Raw genomic sequence first — 22,728 nt, forward strand, 5'->3', positions numbered from 1 at the left:
GGCTCCAAAATACATAAAACAAACTCCAACGGCACCAAAAAGAGAAATTGACAATTCCACAATAATAGTAGGAGACTTCAATACACCACTCTCTGTAAAGGACAGACCATCTAGAAAGAAACTCAGCAAAGATACAGAAGAGCTAAAGAGCACAATCAGCCAACTTGACCTCATAGATACATATAGAACACTCTACCCAACAGCCATAAAGTACACATTCTCTTTCAACGCCCAGGGAATGTTCTCCAGAATAGACCACATCTTAGGTCACAGAGCAACCCTCAACAAAATCCAAAACATTGATATAATACGAAGTATCTTCCCTGACCACAGTGCCATCAAGGTAGACATTAACAACAGGAAGACTGTCATGGATTGAATTACTTCCACCCCAAAATGTGAGTATCAATTTGACTGGGCCATGATAGTGATCTTATGTGATTGTAATTTTATGTTAAAGAGGATTAGGGTGGGACTGTATAACATCCTTACTAAGGTCACATCACTGATCTAATGCAAAGGGAGTATCCCTAGGGTGTGGCCTGCACCACCTTTTACCTTACAAGAGCTAAAAGGAAAGGGAAGCAAACAGAGAATTGGGGACCTCATACTACCAAGAAAGAAGCACCTGGAGCAGAGTGTGTCCTTTGGACCTGAGGTTCCTGTGTAGAGAAACTCCTAGTCCAAGAGTAGACTGATGACAACAAAGACCTTCCTCCAGAGAGAGGAAGCCTTCCTCTGGAGCTGACGTCCTGAATTTGGACTTTTAGCCTACTAGACCGTGAGAAAATAAATTTCTCTTTGTTAAAGCCATCCACTTGTGGTATTTCTGTTAAAGCAGTACTAGATGACTAAGACAAAGAGCAAGGAAAAAAGAATAAATTACATGGAAACTGAATAACACTCTGCTTAAAAACCACTGGGTAATAGAAGAAATCAGAGATGGAATCAAAAAATTCCTAGAATCAAACAAGAATGAAAACATATCATACCAAAACCTTTGAGACACACAAAGGCAGTCCTCAGAGGTCAGTTTATAGCAATAGATGCACAAATCAAAAAAGAAAGGGACAAAATCAAAACATTAGCTACACAACTCAAACAAATAGAAATAGAACAGCAAAACAAAAGCCCACAGCCACCAGAATAAAGGAAATAATAAAGATCTGAGCAGAAATAAATGAAATAGAGAATAGAAAAACAATAGAAAGAATCAACAAAACCAAAAGTTAGTTCTTTGAAAGGATAAACAAAATCGACAAACCACTGGCCAAACTGACAAAAGAAAAACAGGAGAGGACACAAATAACCCAAATAAGAAATGAAATGGGGGACATTACAACAGACTCAACTGAAATAAAAAGGATCATAATGGACTATTATGAAAAACTATACTCTAATAAATTTGAAAACCTAGAGGAAATGGACAAATTTCTAGAAACACACTACCTACCCAAACTAGCACAAAATGAAGTTGAAAATCTGAACAGACCCATAACAAGATATTGAAAAGTTAATTTAAAAAACTCCCAACAAAAAAAGGCTTAGCCCAGATGGCTTCACTGGAGAATTCTACCAAACTTTCAGAGAAAAGTTTACACCAGTACAACTCAAATGATTTCAGAACATAGAAAAGGAAGTGGCACTTCCAAATTCATTCTATGAATCCAGCATAATCCTGATACCAAAACCAGGCAAAAACACCACAAAAAAAGAAAATTACCAACCAATATCTCTCATGAATATAGACATGAAAATTCTAGCCAATAGAATTCAGTATCATATAAAAAAAATAATACACCATGACCCAGTAGGATTCATACCAGGCATGCAAGGATGGTTCAACATTAGGAAAATCAATCAACATAATCCATCACATACATGAAAGAAAAAAAAAGAATCACATGATCATCTCAATAGATGCAGAAAAGGCATTTGATAAAGTCCAATTCACACTTCTGATAAAAACTCTCAATAAAATAGGTATAGAAGGGAAATTTCTCAGTATAATAAAGGCCATCTATGCAAAACCAATAGCCAACATCATTCTTAATGGAGAGAGGGTGAAAATATTCCCCTTGAGTACAGGAACAAGACAAGGATGCCTTTTATCACCACTTCTATTTAACATTGTGCTGCAAGTCCTAGCTAGAGCAATAAGGCAAGAAAAAGAAATAAAGGACATCCAAACCGGTAATGAAGACGTTAAACTGTCCCTATTTGCAGATGATATGCTACTATACGTAGAAAATCCAAAAGAATCCACAAGAAAACTACTGAAACTAATAGAAAGATTCAGCACAGTAGCAGGATACAAGATAAACATATAAAAAACAGTTGGATTACACCAATGAAGAGAACGATGAAAATGAAATCAGGAAAAAATATCATTTATAATAGCTCCTGAAAAAATAAAACACTTAGGAATAAATCTAACCAGGGATGTAAAAGACCTATATAAAGAAAACTACTATACAAAACTCTACTGCAAGAAACCAAAAGAGACCTACATATGTGGAAAAGCATACTATGCTCATGGATAGGTAGACTCAACATTATGAAAATGACAATGCTACCCAAAGCAATTTACAAATACAATGCAATACTGATCCAGGTACCAACAACATTCTTTAAAGAGATGGAAAAATTAATCATTAACTTTATATAGAAAGAGAAGAAGCCCCGGATAAGTAAAGCGCTATTGAAGAATAAAGTAGGAGGACTTTCACTACCTGATCTCAGAACCTACTGTACAGCTATGGTAGTCAGAACAGCCTGGTACTGGTACAATGAAAGATACATTGACCAATGGAACAGAATTGAGAAGCCAGATGTAAATCCATCTACCTACGGTCACCTGATCTTCGACAAGGGCCCAAAGTCCATCAAATGCAGAAAAGAAAACCTTTTTAACAAATGGTGTTGACAAAACTGGATGCCCATCTGCAAAAGAATGAAACAGGATCCATACCTCACACCATGCACAAAAACTAATTCAAAATGCATCAAAGACCTAAATATAAAGCCAAAAAGTATAAAGCTCATAGGAGAAAATATAGGATCAACACTAGAGGCCCTAATACTCACCATTAACAGGTTATAAACCATAACCAACAACACACAAACTCCAGAAGATAACCTAGATAACTGGGCTCATCTAAAAATTAAACACTTATGCTCATCGAAAGACTTCACCAGAAGAGTAAAAAGAGAACCTACAGACTGGGGGAAAAAATTGGCTATTACAAATCAGACAAAGTTCTAATATCTAAAATCTACAGGAAAATCCAACATCTCTGCAACAAAAAGACAAATAATCCAATTAAAAAAAAGGCAAAGGAAATGAACAGACACTTCACCAAAGAAGACATTCAAGCGGCCCACAGACATATGAGGAAATGTTCAAAATCACTAGCCGTTAGAGAAATGCAAATCAAAACCACAATGAGATACCATCTCACCCCAGCATTACTGGCACAAATCAGAAAAACAGGAAATAACAAATGTTGGAGAGGCTTTGGGGGAGATCAGAACGCATATGCAGTGCTGGTGGGAATGCAAAATGATACAATCATTTTGGAAAATGATACAGTGCTTTCTTAGAAAGCTAGAAATAGAAATACCATATTATCCAGCAATTCAACTCCTAGGAATATATCCTAGAGAAATAAGAGTCATCGCACGAATAGACATATGAACACCAGTGTCTGCTGCAGCATTGTTCACAATAGCAAAATGATGGAAACACCCAAGATGCCCATCAACAGATGAAGTGATAAACAAACTATGGTACATACACACAATGGAGTATTATGCAATGATAAAGAATGATGAATCTGCGAAGCATCTCATAACATGGATGAATCTGGAGGGCATTGTGCTGAGTGAAATAAGCAATCAGAAAAGGACAAACATTGTATGAGACCACTACTGTAAAAACTCATGAAAAGGTTTACACACAAAAAGAAACAATCTTTTATGGCTATGAGGATGGGAGGGATGGAGATGGAAAAACACAAAATAGACAGTAGATCAGTGGTAACTTTGCTGAAGTGTAAGACAGTACACTATACTGGGGAAGCCAGCAGTACTTGTCCAAGACAAGGTCACGGAAGCTCCATAGACACATCCAAACTCCCTGGGGGACTGAATTGCTGGGCTGAAGGCTGTGGGGACCATGGTCTTGAGGAATCATCTAGCTCACTTGGCATAACATAGTTTATGAAGAAAATGTCCAACATTCTACTTTAGTGAGTAGCGTCTAGGGTCTTAAAAGCCTGTGAGCAGCCATCTAAGATACTCCATTGGTCTCACCCCTTTCTGGAGCAAGGAAGAATGAAGAAAACTAAAGATACAAGGGAAAGATGAGTCCAAAGGACTAACGGACCACAACTACCACGGCCTCCACCAGACTGAGTCCAGTACAACTAGATAGTGCCTGGCTACCACCACTGACTGCTCTGACAGGGATCACAACAGAGGGTCCCAGACAGAGCTGGAGAAAAAATTTAGAACAAAATTCTAACTCACAAAAGAAGACCAGACTTACTGTCCTGACAGAGACTGGAGAAACCCCAAGAATACGGCCCCCAGACACCCTTTTACCTCAGTAGTGAAGTCACTCCTGAGGTTCACCCTTCAGCCAAAGACTAGACAGGCCCATAAAACAAAACGAGACTAAAGGGGCACAACAGTCCAGGGATAAGGACCAGAAGGCAGGAGAGGACAAGAAAGCTGATAATAGGCAACCCAAGGTCGAGAAGGGAGAGTGTTTGATGTGTCTTGGGTTTGTTAACTAATGTCATAAAACAATATGTGTACTGTTTAATGAGAGACTACTTCTGTAAACCTTCCTCTAAAGTACAAAAAAAAAAAAATCTTTGGGAAAAAAAAGTCCCACTGCTAGTTATTATGACTTCCAGTTATGAATCTATTAATGATTTCTTGCTTGTTTATAACATTCCTGACAATATTCATCTCAAATTTTGCCATGAAGCCTAACCTGTTTTCCAAAATCACAGTTTCTGCCGAGAACAACATGTTCTATCTGGATCACTTGAAATAGTGCCACAAATTACTCTTGGAGATACCGTGAGCCAGGTGCAATGTCATGTTTGCCTCAGTTAATTATTGCTCTTGGCTTTGCCACGGTGGGTGCTCAGATTGTATTAAGTAGACATGACTTACTTGGGTCTCACCTTGCCGGCAAAGCTGATTGAGCTGTTTCTTCACTCGGCTTGATGCATGCTGTCTAACATCACAGTGATTCTTGGTTTATATCTTCTTTCATTTACTGTCTTTCATTCCATGTGGCTCAATTCCTGGCCCACTCTCCCTTCTCTGTCCTTTTGGTTCCACTGACTAACACAATAGCTGGATAGCAGCCTTGGAAAGATAGTCTGAGCAGAAGGTTTATCATTTTGTGGAAGAGTTAGTGTGAAAAACTATTTCCAAAATTCAGGGTTTTGAAGATGAAATTATTGATGGCCTCAAAGTTTCTCCAAAGTGTAAAGAAGCTCCATGATCAAACCCAAAACTTGGTAAATGAGTCTTTAAATACTAATAATAATTGTACTTATTCTTATAATAATGATGATATTATAGCTACTAACACTTATTGAGTACTAACTGTACTACTTGTTCTAAACATTTTACATGTATTATTTACTCTCACAACATTCCTATAGAGATTTTTTTTTTTCTTGGTTTTCAGACGAGGCACAGAGAAATTAAATAACATGCCCAAGTGGGGAGGGAGGGTGAGGGTCATTCAATAACTAGACAGTAGATAAGAATCATCTTAGGCAAAGGGAAGGACAGCACACACTATAGGGGAAGTCAGCACAACTGGACTAAACCAAAGCTAAGAAGTTTCCTCAATACAATCAAATACTTTGAGAGACAGAGTAGCAGGGGTAGGGGTCTGAGGACCATGCTTTCAGGGGACATCTAGGTCAATTGGCTTAAAAAAGCTTATTAAGAAAATGTTCTGCATCCTACTTTGGTGAGTGGTGTCTGCGGTCTTAAGAGCTTGCAAGCAGCCATCTAAGATGCATCAGTTGGTCCCAACCACTTGGAGTAAAGGAGAACAAAGAACACCAAAGACACGAGAAAAGTATTAGCTCAAGAGACAGAATGGGCCACGTAAACCAGAGACTTCATCAGCCTGAGACCAGAAGAAATAGATGGTGCCTGGCTACCACCAATGAATGTCCTGACAGGAACACAACAGAGTCCCTGATGGAGCAGTAGAAGGATGGGGTACAGAACTCAAATTCTAGTAAGAAGACCAGACTTATAAGGGTCTGACTGAGACTGGAGGTGTCCAGGAAAGCATGGCCCCTAGACTCTCTATCAGCCCAGAACTAAAACAATTTCCGAGGCCAACTCTTCAGACAAGGATTGGACTAGACTGTGGGACATAAAGTGATACTCGTGAAGAGTGTGCCTCTTAGTCAAGTAGATACAAGAGACCAAAGGGGCAGCTTCTGTCCAGAGGTGAGACAGGAAGGCAGAGAGAGTTAGGAGCTGGTTGAATGGTCATGGGAAATCAGGGGCAGAAAGGAGGAATGTGCTGTCGCAGAATGGGGCGGGCAATTAGGGTCTCATAACAATGTATGTATAAAAATTTTGTATGGGAGACTAACTTGAAATGTAAACTTCATTTAATTACAACAATAAAAATAAATAAATAATATGCCCAAGATCATAATGAAGCCATTATTTGAACCTCAACAAATATGACTCCAGATTCCATAGCTCTTAATCACTACCATTGCTGATAGAAAGACAGGGTCAAAGTGGTAACTGAACAAACTCTTTACATGAAAAAGGACAGAATAGTCTACTCTCCAGGTGTTTCTTTAGATCAAATTAATTTCTTGTAAGTCCTCAACCTTATCAATGCTCATTTATGGCTGTGGCAGTTTTAATGTTATTAGATATGTAAGAACTACTTCTTTCTCTTTTGTTCAATAAACATTGATTGAGCAACCATCTGTTAGGTAGTATGCTAGATGTGGGAAGGGCACAAAGTAAAAAATGAAAATACACATTTCTTGTCTCAAATTGTTCTCACTCAGGTAAAAGAGGCAGATGTGGAAACAAATCATTGAAATACAGTGTGATAAATGTTACTATGTGTACAGGGAGTACATGACATATAAAAGTAGGGAAAGGGATCACTTCACTTGACTTTATGGCAGTATATCAACATATTCTGGTGTTCAGAGACTGTCCTCAGCAATGCAGCTACTCTGGAAGGAATCTAAACTCTGTTTATTAATCAAATCAGTATTTTTCCCCCCTTAAGAGATGTTGTGCAGTGTTGTGGCTTGCACATGTGAGCTGTGGAGACAGAGTGGCCAGGTTTGAATCCTGGTTCTACTAACTTTGGGCAACTCACTTAACCTCTCGGTGGCTTAATTTCCTTAACTATACAAAGACAATAATAATAGTAATAATAGAACTGTTGTGAGAATTGAATGAGTTCATATACGTGAAATTTTTAGAAAAGTGCCTGACATGAAATAAGCACTGTATGTATTAGCTATTGTTATTATAACTATAAATAAATATATTGGTATTCAATAAAATATCTTTATAAGTTAAGAATGGATACCGTTCTTCAAATATACCAGGTGATATTAATGATATTAATAACAATATATACTTATTCTAGGAGGAAGGCTCAATAACAACCTGCAATTTACAAATGACACAACTTTGCTTGCTAAAAATGAAGAGACTTGAAGCACTTACTGATGAAGATGAAAGCCCACAGCCTTCAGTGTGGATTACACCTCAGCCTAAAGAAAAGAAAAGTACTCACAACTAGACCAATAAGCAAAATCATGATAAATGAAGAAAATGTTGAAGTTGTCAAGGATTTCATTTTACTTGGATCCACAATCAACACCCACGGAAATAGCAGTCAAGAAATCAAATGATGTATTGCATTGGGCAAATCTGTTGTAAAAGACCTTTTGAAAGTGTTATATGTGCTTGAACTGTGCAGACGTTTAGAAGTGGTTTTAAGTCAGGAAAGAAAGATCTAGATAAAAGAAGAACATAGGTTAAAATATCAAAAATATTCAGGGGAAGCCAACACAACTTGTCCAGGGCAAGGTCATGGAAGCTCCACAGACACATCCAAACTCCCTGAGGGATCGAATTACTGGGCTGAGGGCTGTGGAGATCATGGTCTCAGGGAATATCTAGCTCAACTAACCTAACATAGTTTATAAAGAAAATGTTCTACATTCTACTCTGGTGAGTAGTGTCTGGAGTCTTAAAAGCTTGTGAGCAGCCATCTAAGATACTCCATTGGTCTCACCCCATCTGGAGCAAGGGAGAATGAGGAAAACCAAAGACACAAGGGAAAGATTAGTCCAAAGGACTAATGGACCACAACTACCACAACCTCCACCAGACTGAGTCCAGTACAACTAGATAGTGCCCAGCTACCACCACCGGCTGCTCTGACAGGGATCACTATAGAGGATCCTGGACAGAGATGGAGAAACATAGAACAAAATTCTAACTCACAAAAAAAGACCAGACTTACTGGTCTGACAGAGACTGGAGAAGTATGGCCCCTGGACATAGTTTTAGCTCAGTAATGAAGTCACTCCACTCCTGAGGTTCACCCTTCAGCCAAAGATTAGACAAGCCCATAAAAAAAAAAGAAAAACAAGACTAAAGGGGCGCAGTAGCCCAGTGGCAAGGACTAGAAGGCAGGAGGATACAGGAAAGCTGGTAATAGGGAACCGGAGGTGCAGAAGGGGAGAGTGTTGACATGTCATGGGGTTGGTAACCAATGTCACAAACCAATATGTGCACTAATTGTTTAATGAGAAGCTAGTTTGTTCTGTAAACCTTCATCTAAAGTACAATCAAAAAAATACCAAAAATATTATATAGTAACAAAGGATAAAGCAGAATTCAAACTAAAATGGCGCCATAAACTAACTTATTGCACATTTATAACTGATAACATACATACATTGTCTAGTTTAATCTTCATAATGATCCAATTAAGAACGAATCATTATCCCCAATTTACAGGTGATGAACTAAACTTCAAAGGGATTAAGCAAATTGTCTGTGGTTACACAATGCTGGAGCTGGAATTTAAACCTAGAGCCTTTTGATTCAAAGGTCATGTTTCTGTTCAAAGTGCCTCCCAAGGGGCTGAATGCTCACTTGATGAGGAATGAGGATGTTGCTAATATATAATATAAATCTGTTTAGGATCCATCTGCTTTTCTTCCACTCAATGCCCATTACCATTTTCCTTATGTAGTTATATGTTTGGGGTAATGGCCTCTGTTTCTGCTCTACTGACAGTTCTAATTTCGTTATACTTTTTCTAAGTTAATTCTTATTTCACTCCATCCAAGTCCTTCCTCCTAAGCATTTGGCTTTTTCAGATTCATGATCCATCTACTCAAGAATGTTACTTAAAAGGGATTTTTCTTTTATGTGCTTTCCCAGTCCTCTGCTGAATTTTAATATTAATTTTGGTTATTGAAGAAGCTGACAGGAGTATATCTTAACTCTAGCATTTGTAAAAGAATTATATATCTAAATTGTATGCCCATGGAAGACAGAGGTCATGCCTTATTCATTTTGTATCTCTAGTACTACTATAAAAAACTAACAAACCAGTTGTCATTGAGTCAATTCTGACTTATGGTGACCCCATGTGTGCAGAGTAGAACTGCTATAAGGTTTTCAAGGCCATTCTTCTCTCTTTTTTTTTTTTTTTTTAATTGTGCTTTAGATGAAGGTTGACAGAGCAAATTAGTCTCTCTTTAAGCAATTAAGACACATATTGTTTTGTGACATTGGTTGCCAAGCCTGCGAGGTGTCAACACTCTCCCATACTCCACCTTAATTTCCCCATCTCCATTCGTGTAGCTCCTGTCCCCTCCTGTCAAGGCCATTCTTCTGAGGCACCTCTGTGTTCTGTGTGGGTTTGCACTATCAACCTTTTGGTTAGTAGTTGAGCGCTTAACTGCTTGTGCCACCCAGGGACTTCTAATATCTGCAGTATCTAGTATCTACTATAGGCCTAGAATATAGTCGGGTGCTCAGTAAATGTGTGTTGAAATATGTGTTTCTTCTAATTTTGTTCTTGCTAAGAATTACCTAATAATTTTTAGGTAATTTAATCAAATTTGATATTTCTTTGAATAATATGGTTTGTTCTTAGAAGCATGAAGGTAAAAATGACTTTATTCTTAAATCTGATTTTAATATCCTTCAAAAGTGAATTTTTTTTTAATCACCTTCAGTACCAAAGGCCAAAATTAAAACCTGGATGAACAATTATATTTAAATAAATACTGATATTGAAAAATGCTGACTTAAGAAGTTAGCGCACACTTATATCTGCATGATGGCAGGGAACTTAAGTATCTTCTAGATAAAATGTCTCATTTGTAGATGAGGAAACCGCAAGTTAAGCAACTTGCAAAAGTTGCAAAGGCAGCACGGAGACAGAGCCTGGTCTAAGACCACTCATGACTCCAATCCCTTTCATTTTCCACTGTAACATGGTGCCCTGCTGTCTCCTGGGAACACGATATTTTGTCATTCATTTATGATTCTCTAAAGCAGGATTTTTCAGCCTCAGCACTATAGACATTTTGGGCCAGATAATTCTTTGTTGTGGGTATTTTCCCGTACATTGCAGAACGTTAGCGGCATCATTGGTCTTTGCCTACTAGAGATGCCAGTAATAAATGTGCCCCCCCACCCCAGTTGTGGCAACCAAAAATGTCTCCAGACATGGTCAAATGTCCCCTGGGGGCAAAATGACTACCAGTTAAGAATCACTGATCTAAAGTCCTCTCTCTCCCTAAATTCTATGACACTAAATGAAAAAATTCAGAAGAGGACATGGAACAAGGGATGTCATTGCTGAGGTCAGATGGATCCTCAGTGAAAACAGAGAATACCAGAATGATGTCTACCTGTGTTTTATTGACTATGCAAAGGCATTCAACTATGTGAATCATAACAAATTATGGATAACATTGTGAAGAATGGGAATTCTAGAACACTTAATGGTGCTCATGAGGAATCTGTACTTGGAGCAAGAAACAGTTGTTCAAATAGAACAAGGGGATACTGTGTGGTTTAAAGTTAGGAAAGGTGTGTGTCAGGGTTGTGTCCTCTCACCATACTTATTCAGTCTGTATGCTAAGCAAATTAATCTGAGAATCTGGACTATATGAAGAAAAACATGGTATCAGGATTGAAGAAAGACTCATTAACAACCTGTGATATGCAGATGACACAATCTTGCTTGCTGAAAGTGAAGCACTTACTGATAAAGATCAAGGACCACAACCTTCAGCATAGATTACACCTCAACATAAAGAAAACAAAAATTCTCACAGTTGGAGCAATAAGCAAGATCATAATAAATGGAGAAAAGATTGAATTTGCCAAGGATTTCATGTTACTTGAATCCACAATCAACACCCATGGAAGCAGCAGTCAAGAAGCCAAAGGGCACATTGCAATGGGCAAATCTGCTGCAAAAGACCTCTTTAAAGTGTTAAAAAGCAAAGATGTCACTTTGAAGACTGTGGTGCGCCTGACCCAAGCCATGGTGTTTTCAATCGCCTCATATGCATGTAAAAGCTGGATGACGAATAAGGAAGACCAAAGAAGAATTGATGCCTTTGAATTATGGTGTTGGTGAAGAATATTGAATGTACTATGAACTGCCAAAAGGTTGAACAGATCTGTCTTGGAAGAAGTACAACCACAGTGCTCCTTAGAAGCAAGGATGGCAAGACTGCTTCTAACATACTTTGGACATGTTATCAGGAGGGATCAGTCCCTGGAGAAAGACATCATGGTTGGTGGAGTAGGGGGTCAGTGAAAAAGAGGAAGGCCCTCAATGAGATAGGTGGACATCGTGGCTGCAACAATGGACTCAACCACAACAATGATTGTGAGGATGGTGCAGGACTGGGCAGTGTTTGGTTCTGTGGTATACACAGGTCACTATGAGTTGAAACCGACTTGATGGAACCTAACAACAACACAATAAACCAAAAGATAAAAAATCTAGGAAACTTTGTACAATTTCTCATGAAAATTCTAAATTTCAGTTTTACTTTCCCTAATTTTCATACCCTATGATCAAAAAGTTCAACACTTGTGTGCCTGCATTCTAATCCTTCAATTGTCATGACAGTGTTTTGCCTGTTTGATTTTTCACCTGTCCTTGCTCTGCTCTGTATCAGTGGGAATTACACTTCTGGCTATTAGGTGGATTCAGCCAGTAGCAAAATATTGGAGTGAGCAAGAAGGAAGAAACCAGGGCACTTCTCCCTCTCTCTGGACTTCTGCTAGCAGCAGTTGATTCACCTCCATGGCTCCTACTCTCATAGACAGTCCTTTCTCTGTGGTCCTTGCCATGGTCTTCCACCAGGTTGCTCAGGATCCCAGGCTCTGGTAAGGTTATCTTTGGTCTTTCAGTCCTAAGAGTGGCAGAACATCCTATTGTTGCTAATCTCTGGTTTACCTTGCCATCCCGTTTAGCTTCTTATTTCTTCAATTCCCTGTGTAACTAGTTCTCTGGGTTAAAGTCCCATTGTTTGAAATAGCTATGAGGGTTTCTGTTTTTCTGCCAACCCTGACTGACACAAGCTCTTTATTCTATTGATATTACGTAATATTTATTGAGCCCCTATCTATCATGTACTATGCAAAAGGCACTTCCATGTTGTTTGCTTATATAATTCTACTAACAACACTGTGAGGTAGGGCAACATGATATGACATAAGAAGCATAGGTGTTGAGTCAAACTGAGTCACAGTTTCTTCACTTACTATCTGCATGATCTAAGGAAAGTTAATCTTTCTAGATCTTGGTTTCCTCATCTGTAAAATGGGTCTAATGATAGTACTAATCTAAGAGGGTTGTTGTAGATTAAATGAGCTACTCTAGGTATGTAGTAAGCTCTTAATAAATATAACTATGAATTTTAATTACAATTTATTAAGTATCCATTAAGTGGCAAATAATTCAAGATGTTGGACTATATGAGGAAGAATGTGGCATCAGGATTGGAGGAAGACTCATTAACAACCTGCATTATGCAGATGACACAACCTTGCTTGCTGAAAGCTAAGATGACTTGAGGCACTTACTGATAAAAATCAAAGACTACAGCCTTCAGTATGGATTATACCTCAACATAAATAAAACAAAAATCCTCACAATTGGACCAATAAGCAACATCATGATAAAGGGAGAAAAGACCAAAGTTGTAAAGGCTTTCATTTTACTTGGATCTACAATCAACACCCATGGAAGCAGCAGTCAAGAAACGAAGTGTGCACTGCAATGGGCAAATCTGCTGCAAAAGACCTCTTTAAAGTGTTAAAAAAGCAAAGATGTCACCTTAAGGACTAAGGTGCACCTGACCCAGGCCATTGTGTTTTCAGTCACCTCATGTGCGTGTGAAAGCTGGACAATGAATAACAAAGACTGAAGAAGAATTGACGCATTTGAATTATAGTATTGGCGAAGACTGTTGAATGTACCACAGACTTCCAGAAGAAGAAACAAGTCTATCTTGGAGAAAGTACAGCCAGAATGCTCCTTAGAAGCGAGGATGGTGAGACTTTGTCTCATGTACTTTGAACATGTTATCACAAGGGACCAGTCCCTGGAGAAGGACATCATGCTTGGTAAAGCATGGAAGGTAAAGCAGAGGGTCAGTGAAAAAGAGAAAGACCCTTAACAAGATGGATTGACACAGTGGCTGCAACAATGGGCTCAAGCATAGCAACGATTCTGAGGATGGCGCAGGACCAGGCAGTGTTTCGTTCTGTCGTACATAGGGTCTCTATGTGTTGGAACCAACTAAACGGCACCTAACAACAATTATGTGCCAAATACTGTGATGGTATTGGGGATATCAAGACAAACAAGAAACAATGCCTTCAGGGAGTTGCAGTATACTGACAGTGGTAACCACATAAACAGAGATCATCATAATAAAATATGACAAGTTTATTAATAGGCATATTACAGGAGAGCATGATCAACAGCCCAGACTTGGAAGGTAATTGCCAAGGTTTGAAACCCAGTTCTGCAAATTACTGTTTGACTCTGGGCAAGTTACCCACTTTCTCTAACCCTCAATGTTCTCACCTATAAAACGGGGGTTAATCATAGTTCCTACCTCATAAAGTTGTGGTGAGGATAAATGAGATAACAAAGGTAGAGTTTCCTGGTACAGTTCCTGGTGGAACACACATGCTCAGAGAAGAATAGCTTTCTTTATCATTAATGGAGGAGCACAGAATAGAGGTGCCTAACCCAGCCTGAGGCTACCCCAAGTTTACTGCTCTTAGATGCTCATTCTGATCTACTTGACAGTAACTGCCACCCTTACTCTTCCTCCTCCTCCTCCTCCTGAGAAAAGGACCTTAAGAATCTATGAGCTTATCATTTTTTTCTAGTATGAGTGTAAATTAGAAAAACTTTAGGAAATTGTTTCACAGAATCTTTTAAAGTTAAATATATGTATACCCTATGACAAAGCAATTCCAATCCTGCACTTATAACCAGAAATGAGTGCATATATGCACCAAAAGACATGTATAAGAATGTTCATAGCAGTTTTATTCATAATAGATACAAACTGGAAACAATCCAAATATTCATCACTAGGAGGATGGATAAATACAGTGTGATATAGTCATGTACTATGGAATATTACACAAGGAGAATAAACTACAGCTGCATGCAACGATATAGATAAATCACAAAGACAAAATGTTGATAAAAGAAGGCAGGCACATAAAAGTGCATACTTAATTATTTCAGTTATAGAGCATTCAAGAACAGACAAAATGAATCTACAGTGAAAGAAGTCAGAAGAGTGGTTACCTTTACAGAGATATATACTAGGAGGGGCAGTGGTGTACTGATAAATGTTTAACAGTCAGCTCCCAAAGGAAAAAAAAAAAAAAAAAGAACCCTGATTTTATAGACTTTTCTAATTTCCATTGTGTAAATTCTGCCACCATGATGGATTTCAAACTACCAATGTGATGTCACTAACACCGAGTTGGTGTACATGTGCTCTGCCAAGCCCGTGCAAGCCAACTCCAGCACACCACTGGGAGGGGGTATGAAGGAACCTTCTGATGAACTGGAAATATTCTGTATCTTCATCTGGGTAGTGGTTGTAGAGGTGTAGATATATTCATAGAATTATACACTTAAGATTTGTTCACTTTATGTATATTATACCTTAATACAAAGTAAAATTGTAAAATGTCTATGAGAACTACAAAGATAAAAGCAGGTAGAACTGTCGTATTCCAGAGGAGGATCCAGAGAGGTACCAGAAAACCAAGCTGGGAGGCAGGCAGTCTGATCTTGTCCCCACAATAAATATGGAGCAGAGGAGAGATGCCCTTAGTGGTCACTGTTGTACAATAAAGAGATGGGGGCTCTTTTACCTGGGCCTTTCTCAATTATTTCAGCTTCAGACTTGATTTAACCTTATCACCAATGACTAATACAAAAAAAGGGTGTTGCTTCTAAAAAGCCCAGATTCACTGTCTTAACTACAGCCCTGTCACTTGGAGATGAAGATTACTCCACTGGGTGGCTCCAGATGAATGTTTTAAGCACAATACAACCTGAACACAATGATTAGACATGAAAAAGTACCAATGTAAACAGTACTGTTTTTGTTTTGAGTAAAAATGCACTTTCATATTATTTTCCTTATGTCATTCAAATTTTAAATATATTTGATACATTGGAAGATATCTGTAGTCTGGATAAATGAGACATTTTAATAGGACAGCTGCTACTGACATATACAGCATTCATATATTTAAAGTTACAAAGCATAACAATTTTAAAGAGGTTTTCCTGGTGATATCTTGACACAGCCACAGATTCATTTTTCCCCGATCTGGCAGAACAAGACCATAGAAAATATCATACCAAGTACCTATAAAATAAAATAATAAGATTAACATGGAAATTAAGAGAAAATGCTACAGAAGTTATAAATGAACAGAAAGAAGTTAATATGTGAAAAGATTCTGCTATTGACAGTTTTAATCCTATGTATCTAAGTCATCTCTCTTAAGGGAGACTAGAGACTCTGATGGCACAAAAGAATGTTGAGAAAGCAATCTGAGATTTTGTGTGTGTTTGTTGTTGGGTTTTTTTTCTTAATTTTATTGTGCTTTGGATGAAAGTTTACAGCACAAATTAGTTTTTCTTTCAAAAATTTATAAACAAATTGTTTTGTGAGATTAGTTGTATTCTCCTCCTTTCTACCCCAGGTTCCTCACGCCCATTCTTCCAGTTTTCCCATCCCTGACTGCCTTCTTTGCTTTTGGGAAGGTGTTGCCCATTTAGTCTCCTATATTTGATTGAACTAGGAAACACGTTCCTCACGTGTGTTATTGTTTGTTTTATAGGCCTGTCTAGTGTTTGGTTGAAAGGTGGACTTCAGGAGTGTCTTCAGTTCTGAGTTAGCAGAGTGTCCGGGGGCCATAGTTTTGGGGGTCCCTCTAGTCTCTGTCAGACCAGTAAGTCTGGTCTTTTTTTGTGAATTTGAATTTTGTTCTACATTTTTCTCCCGCCCTGTCCAGGACCTTCTATTGTGATCCCTGTCAGAGTAGTGGGAGGTGGGAGGTGGGCATCACCTAGTTCTTCTGGGCTCAGGCTGGTGGAGGCTGTGGTTCCTGTGGTCCATTAGTCCTTTGGACTAATATTTGACTTGTGTCTGGTTTTCTTCATTCTCCTTTGCTCCGGATAGGATAGAACCAATAGATGTATCTCACATGGCTGCTCACAGGCTTTTAAGACCTCGGAAGCTACACATCAAAGTAGGATGTAGAACATTTTCTTTATGAACTATGTTATGCCAATTGAACTAGATATCCCCCAAGACTATGGTCGCCAGCCCTCAGCCCCAGCAACTCAGTCCCCCAAGGTGTTTGGATGCTTCTATGACTTTGCCTTGGTCAAGTGGTTTTGACTTCTCCTATATTGTATGTTGCCTTTGCCTTCACCAAAGCTAACACTTGTCTGCTATCTAGTTAGTGATTTCCCCTCCTTACCCATCCTCTCCTTTGTAACTATCAAAGATTGTTTTTTTCTGTGTGAAAACCTTTTCTTGGGTTTTTATAATAGTGGTCACATACAATATTTGTCATTTTGTGATTGACTTATTTTACTCAGCATAATGCCCTCCAGATTCATCCATATTGTGAGAAGTTTCATGGATTCATCATTGTTCTTTATTGTTGCATAGTATTCCATTGTGTTTATGTACCATAATGGTTTATCCATTCATCTGTAGATGGCCACTTAATGTTGTTTCCATCTTTTTGCTACTGAGAATATGTTGCAATGAACATGGTTGTGCATATGTCTATTAGTATGATGGCTCTTATTTCCCTAGGATATATTCCCAGGAGTGGGATAGCCAGATCATACAGTATTTCTATTTCTAGCTTTTTAAGGAGGCATCATATCGTTTTCCATAGTGGCTGTAGCATGTTACATTCCCATCAGCAGTACATAAGAGTTCCAATCTCCCCAAAACCTCTCCAACATTTGTTATTTTCTGTTTTTTTGATTCGTTCCATTAATTTTAAGGTGAGATGGTATCTCATTGTAGTTTTGATTTGCATTTCTCTGCTGGCTAATGATCTTGAGCATTTCCTCATGTGTTTATTAGCTGCTTGAATGTCTTCTTCGGTGAAGCGTCTGTTCATATCCTTTGCCAATTTTTTAATCGGATTTTTTGTTGTTGTTGAGGCGTTGAAGTATTTTATAGATTTTAGAGATTCGACCCTTGTTGGATATGTACTAGCCAAAAGTTTTTTCCCAGTCTGTAGGTTATTTTTTTAATTTTTTGGTGGTCTTTTGATGAGCATAAGTGTTTAATCTTTAGGGACTCCCAGTTATCTAGTTTATCTTCTGATGTTTGTGCCTTGTTAGTTATGGTTTATATTGCCCGTGTATTAGGACCCCTTGAGTTTTCCTTATTTTTTCTGTGATGATCTATATTGTTTTAGGTTTTATATTTAGGTCTTTGTTCCATTTCGAGTTAGTTTTTGCATATGGTGTGAGGTATGTGTCCTGTTTCATTTTTTTACAGATGTACATCCAGTTTCACCAGCACCATTTGTTAAAAAGACTGTCTTTCCCCCATTTAATGAACTTTGGTCTTTTGTCAAAGATTAACAGACCACAGATGAATGGATTTACCTCTGGGTTCTCTATTCTGTTCCATTGGTCTATGTATCTGTCAGTGTACCAGTACCAGGCTGATTTGATTACAGTGACTGTATAGGAGGTTCTCAGGTCAGGTAGTGTGAGGCCTCCTACTTTGTTCTTTTTTTTTGTTCAATAATGCTTTCCTAATCCAAGGCTTCTTTCCTTTCCATATAAAGCTGGTGATTAGTTTTTCCATCTTGTTAAAGAATGCTTCTGGTATTTTGATTGAGATTGCATTATATCATTAGATTGCTTTGGGTAGAATTGACATTTTCACAATGTTAAGTCATCCTATCCATGAGCACGATATGTTTTTCTATTTATATATGTCTCTTCTGGTTTCTTACAATAGTGTTTTGCAGTTTTCTTAGTATAGTTCTTTTATAAATCCCTGGTTAAATTTATTCCTAAGTATTGTATCTTTTTAGAGGTTGTTATAGATGGTATTGTTTTCCTGATTTCCTTTCAGAAGTTCTCTTTATTGGCGTATAAGAATCCAACTGATTTTTTATGTTGATCTTGTATCCTGCTACTCTGCTGAATCTTTCTATTAGTTCCAATAGCTTTCTTGTGGAATCTTTGAGTTCTCTATGTACAGTATCATATTATCTGTGAATAGGGATAGTTTTACTTCTTCCTTTCCAATCTGGATGCACTTTATTTTTCTTGCCTTACTGCTCTAGCTAGGACTTCCAGCTAAATGTTAAACAAGAGTGGTGATCAAGGGCATCCTTGTATCATTCCCCCCCTCAGGGGGAATGCTTTAAATCTGTCTCCATTAAGAATGATTTTGACTGTTGGTTTTGTATAGATGCCCTTTACTATGCTGACGAATTCCCCTTCTCTTCCTATTTTATTGAAAATTTGTCAGGAATGGGTGTTGGACTGTATCAAATGCCTATTCTGCATTGATTGAGATGATCATGTGATTCTTTTCTTTTGTTCTATTTATGTGGTGGATTATGCTGATTGATTTTCTAATGTTGAACTGTCCTTGCATACCTGATATAAATCCCACTTGGTTGCGTTGTATTTTTTTTTTATATGATGTTGAATTCTATTGGCTAGAGTTCTGTTGAGAATTTTTGCATCCATAATCAAGAGAGATATTGGTCTGTAATTTTCTTTTTTTGTGGTGTCTTTGCCTGGCTTTGGTATCAGAGTTATGCTAGCTTCATAGAATGAATTCAGGAGCATTCCTTCCTTTTCTTTACTCTGAAATAGTTTGAGTAGCACTGGTGTGAGTGCTTCTCTGAACGTTTAGTAGAATTCTCCAGTTCTCTTGTTATGGGTCTGTTCAGATTTTCTATCTCAGTTTGTGTAAGTTTAGGTAGGTAGTATGTTTCTGGAAATTTGTCCATTTCCTATAAGTTCTCAACTTCATTGGAGTATAATTTTTCATAGTATTCTGTTATGATCCTTTTTATTTCAGTGGGGTCTGTTGTAAGGTCTCCCATCTTATTTCTTATTTGGGTTCTTATTTGGGTTATTTGCTTTCTTTCTTGTTTTTCTTTTATCAGTTTTTTCAGTGGTTTGTTGATTTTGTTGATCTTTTCAAAGAACCAACTTTTGGTCTCGTTAATTCTTTCTATTGTTTTCCTATTCTGTATTTCATTTATTTCTGATCTAATCTTTATTATTTCCTTTCTTCTGGTGGCAGTGGACTTCTTTTGCTGTTCTCTTTCCATTTGTTTGAGTTGTAAGGCTAACATTTTGGTTTTGGTCTGTTCTTTTTTGTGTGTGAATTTATTGCTATAAATTTACCTCTTACCGTTGCTTTTTCTGTGTCCCAAAGGTTTCGGTGTGATGTGTTTTCATTCTCATTTAATTCTAGGAATTTTTTGATTCCATCTTTGATTTCTTCTATTACCCAGTTGTTTTTATGCAAGGTGTTATTTAGTTTCCAAGTATTGGATTTTTTTTTTTTCCCCTTGCTCTTCTTGTTATTGGCTTCTGCTTTTGTGGTGTTGTGATCAGAAAGAATGCTTTATAATATTTCGATGTTATAGATTTTATTGAAGATTGCTTTGTGGCCTAAAATGTGGTCCATTCTGGAGAGTGCTCCACGTGCATTGGAAAAGAATGTATACTTTGCTGCTGCTGGGTAGTTTGTTCTATACATTTCTATGAGATCACGTTTCTTGATTGTGGCCTTTAGATCTTCTGCAACTTTGTTTTGTTTCTTTCTAGATGATCTGTCCTTTACTGAGAGTGGTGTGTTAAAGTCTTCTAATATTACTGTGGAACTGTCTATTTCTGTTTTCAGTGCTGTTAAAGTTTTTTTTACATGTTTAAGAGCCCTGCCGTTGGGTGTATAGATATTTATCAAGTTTATGTTTTCTTGGTGAATTGTCCACTTAATCATCATATCAGGTCCTTCCTTGTCTTTTATTGTTGATTTTGAGTTAAAGCCTATTTTTATCTGAGATTAGTATTGCCACGCCTGCCCTTTTATGGCTACCATTTGTTTGATATATTTTTTCCAGCCTTTGATTTTTAATAAATTTATGTCTTTGTGTCTAAGATATGTCTCTTGGGTCGTGTTTTTTTTATCCATTAAGCCACTCTCTGTCTCTTTATGGGTGCATTTAAGCCATTTACATTCAGTGTGATTATCGACAGGTATAAGTTTATTGTTGTCATATTGTTGGTTGTTTGTTTTTGTCGTGCTGACATTTTTTTTGTTCCTCTTACTTTCCTGTGCTGAGTTCCTTTTATTTGTGGATTTTCTTTTCATTTATTTTATTATTATAGATTTTATGTTTACTGAGTCTTTACATTTTTCTTCCTTTTAATCTTGATGAGTAGGTTTGTTAATTTTCTTTGTTGTTACCTTGAAATTTACCCTTATCTTCCTAAGTTTGGACCAGTCTTTTATTACTTGATGTTACTTTGACTTCATCTCCATTTGAAAGTTCTATATCTACACTGTTTATTCCCCCTTTTATTGTTCTGACATTGCTGTCATTTACAGACTGATGTCTCTGTTTCCCTGTTTTAAGTCTTAGCTCTGCTTTATTATTGAGAGTTCTTTACTTAGATTGGTATCTGGCTGATGCTGTGCTGTGTTCTAGACTCCAGTTGTTGTCTGATGTGGTTGGTTCTCTAATTGAAGTACTCCCTTTAATATTTCTTGTAAATTTGGTTTGGTTTTTTTACCAATTCTCTTAATTTCTGTTTACCTGGAAATATCCTAATTTTGCCGTCATATTTGGGAGAGAGTTTTGCAATATATATTACTCTTAGTTGACAGTTTTTTTTTTTCTTTCCAGGTTTTCTATATGTTGTCCCATTGCCTTCTTGCCTGCATAGTTTCTGCTGAGTAATCAGAGTTTAGTCTTATTGCTTCCCGTTTGTAAGTGACTTTTCCTTTTTCCCAAGCTGCTCTCAGGATTCTTTCTTTGTATTTGGTTTTGGCAAGTGTGATCATGATATGTCTTGGTGACTTTCTTTTGGGGTCTATCCTGTATGGGGTTCGTTGAGCCCCTTGGATTGTCAGCTTTTTATTTTTCATGATATTTGAGAAGTTTTCTGCCAGTAAATTTTCAACTATTCCCCTCCCCCCCAGTTCTGGAACTCCAATCACAAGCACATTGTTGCTCTTGATTGTGTCCCACATAATTCTTAGGTTTTCCTCATTTTTCTTCATTCTTGTCTCTGATTTTTCCTCAAAGTGGTGTCCATAGATTTGTCTTCAATCTCAATAATTCTGTCTTCCATTATTTAAAATTTGCCCCTAAAACATTCTATTGAGTTGTCCATTTCTAAAATTCTGTTGTTTATATTTTGGATTTCTAGTTACTGTTTTTGTATGATTTCTAATTATTTATTTTAATGTTTTGTTCTTGTATTATTTTCCTCAATTCTTCTATTGCTTTGTCTTTGTTCCTTGATTTTGGCTATGTTTTCATTGGTTTTGTCCTTGTTTTACATGATTTTGTCTATTTTTTCCTAGATTTTGTCTGTGTTTTCCTTGACATCTTTCCTAATCTCTTGGAGAGCCCTAAATATTAGCCTTTTGAATTGTATATCAGGTAGTTCCCATGTCTTTTCTTCTACTGAAAGGTTATCTGATTCTTTATATTGGTCACTTGCTGGAGACATCTTGTCCTGCTTTTTTATATGTTTTGATATTGTCTGCTCTCTCCAAGACATTAAGGTATTATTTTCTTTACTTATTGATTGAATGCTTGTTTTCTCCTACTTTTTTGTTTTGTTTTGATATGTCAGGGCAGGTTGGCATGCTTTGCTGCTTGTTCATCTGTGGGTGCAATAGCTCTCACCACCTTATCTGGATGGGCAGGGCAGCAGCAGACAGGGCGAGCCTGCTTCACTGTACACTGGTTTGACATGGTGGCTGAGGGAAGACTGGTCTGGCACTCTCTGCCTTCTCCTGTTGGTCCCATAGTGTGGGAGTATTCACAGCCCCTCAC

The 22,728-nt window shown here is 37.6% G+C and overlaps 1 protein-coding gene across 2 annotated transcripts in view; it reads right to left on the bottom strand.

Moving 5' to 3' along the window:
- The window catches only part of TSPAN8 (tetraspanin 8), a 75,506-nt gene that overhangs the window by 13,406 nt on the left and 39,372 nt on the right, over nt 1–22,728 (bottom strand). Inside the window, exon 8 of one of the 2 annotated variants that reach the window (XM_023740830.1) lies at nt 15,222–16,007. The exons of the other annotated variant lie outside the window; for it this stretch is intronic. Coding sequence (XP_023596598.1) covers nt 15,954–16,007 — 54 coding nt within the window. The 3' untranslated portion in view covers nt 15,222–15,953. Of the gene's footprint in view, nt 1–15,221; nt 16,008–22,728 lie in introns of those variants that run through there. 2 annotated transcript variants of the gene reach the window in all.

Source organism: Trichechus manatus, unplaced genomic scaffold (genome assembly GCF_000243295.1).
Source record: "Trichechus manatus latirostris isolate Lorelei unplaced genomic scaffold, TriManLat1.0 scaffold00164, whole genome shotgun sequence".
In the NCBI taxonomy this organism is placed as follows: Eukaryota; Metazoa; Chordata; class Mammalia; order Sirenia; family Trichechidae; genus Trichechus; species Trichechus manatus.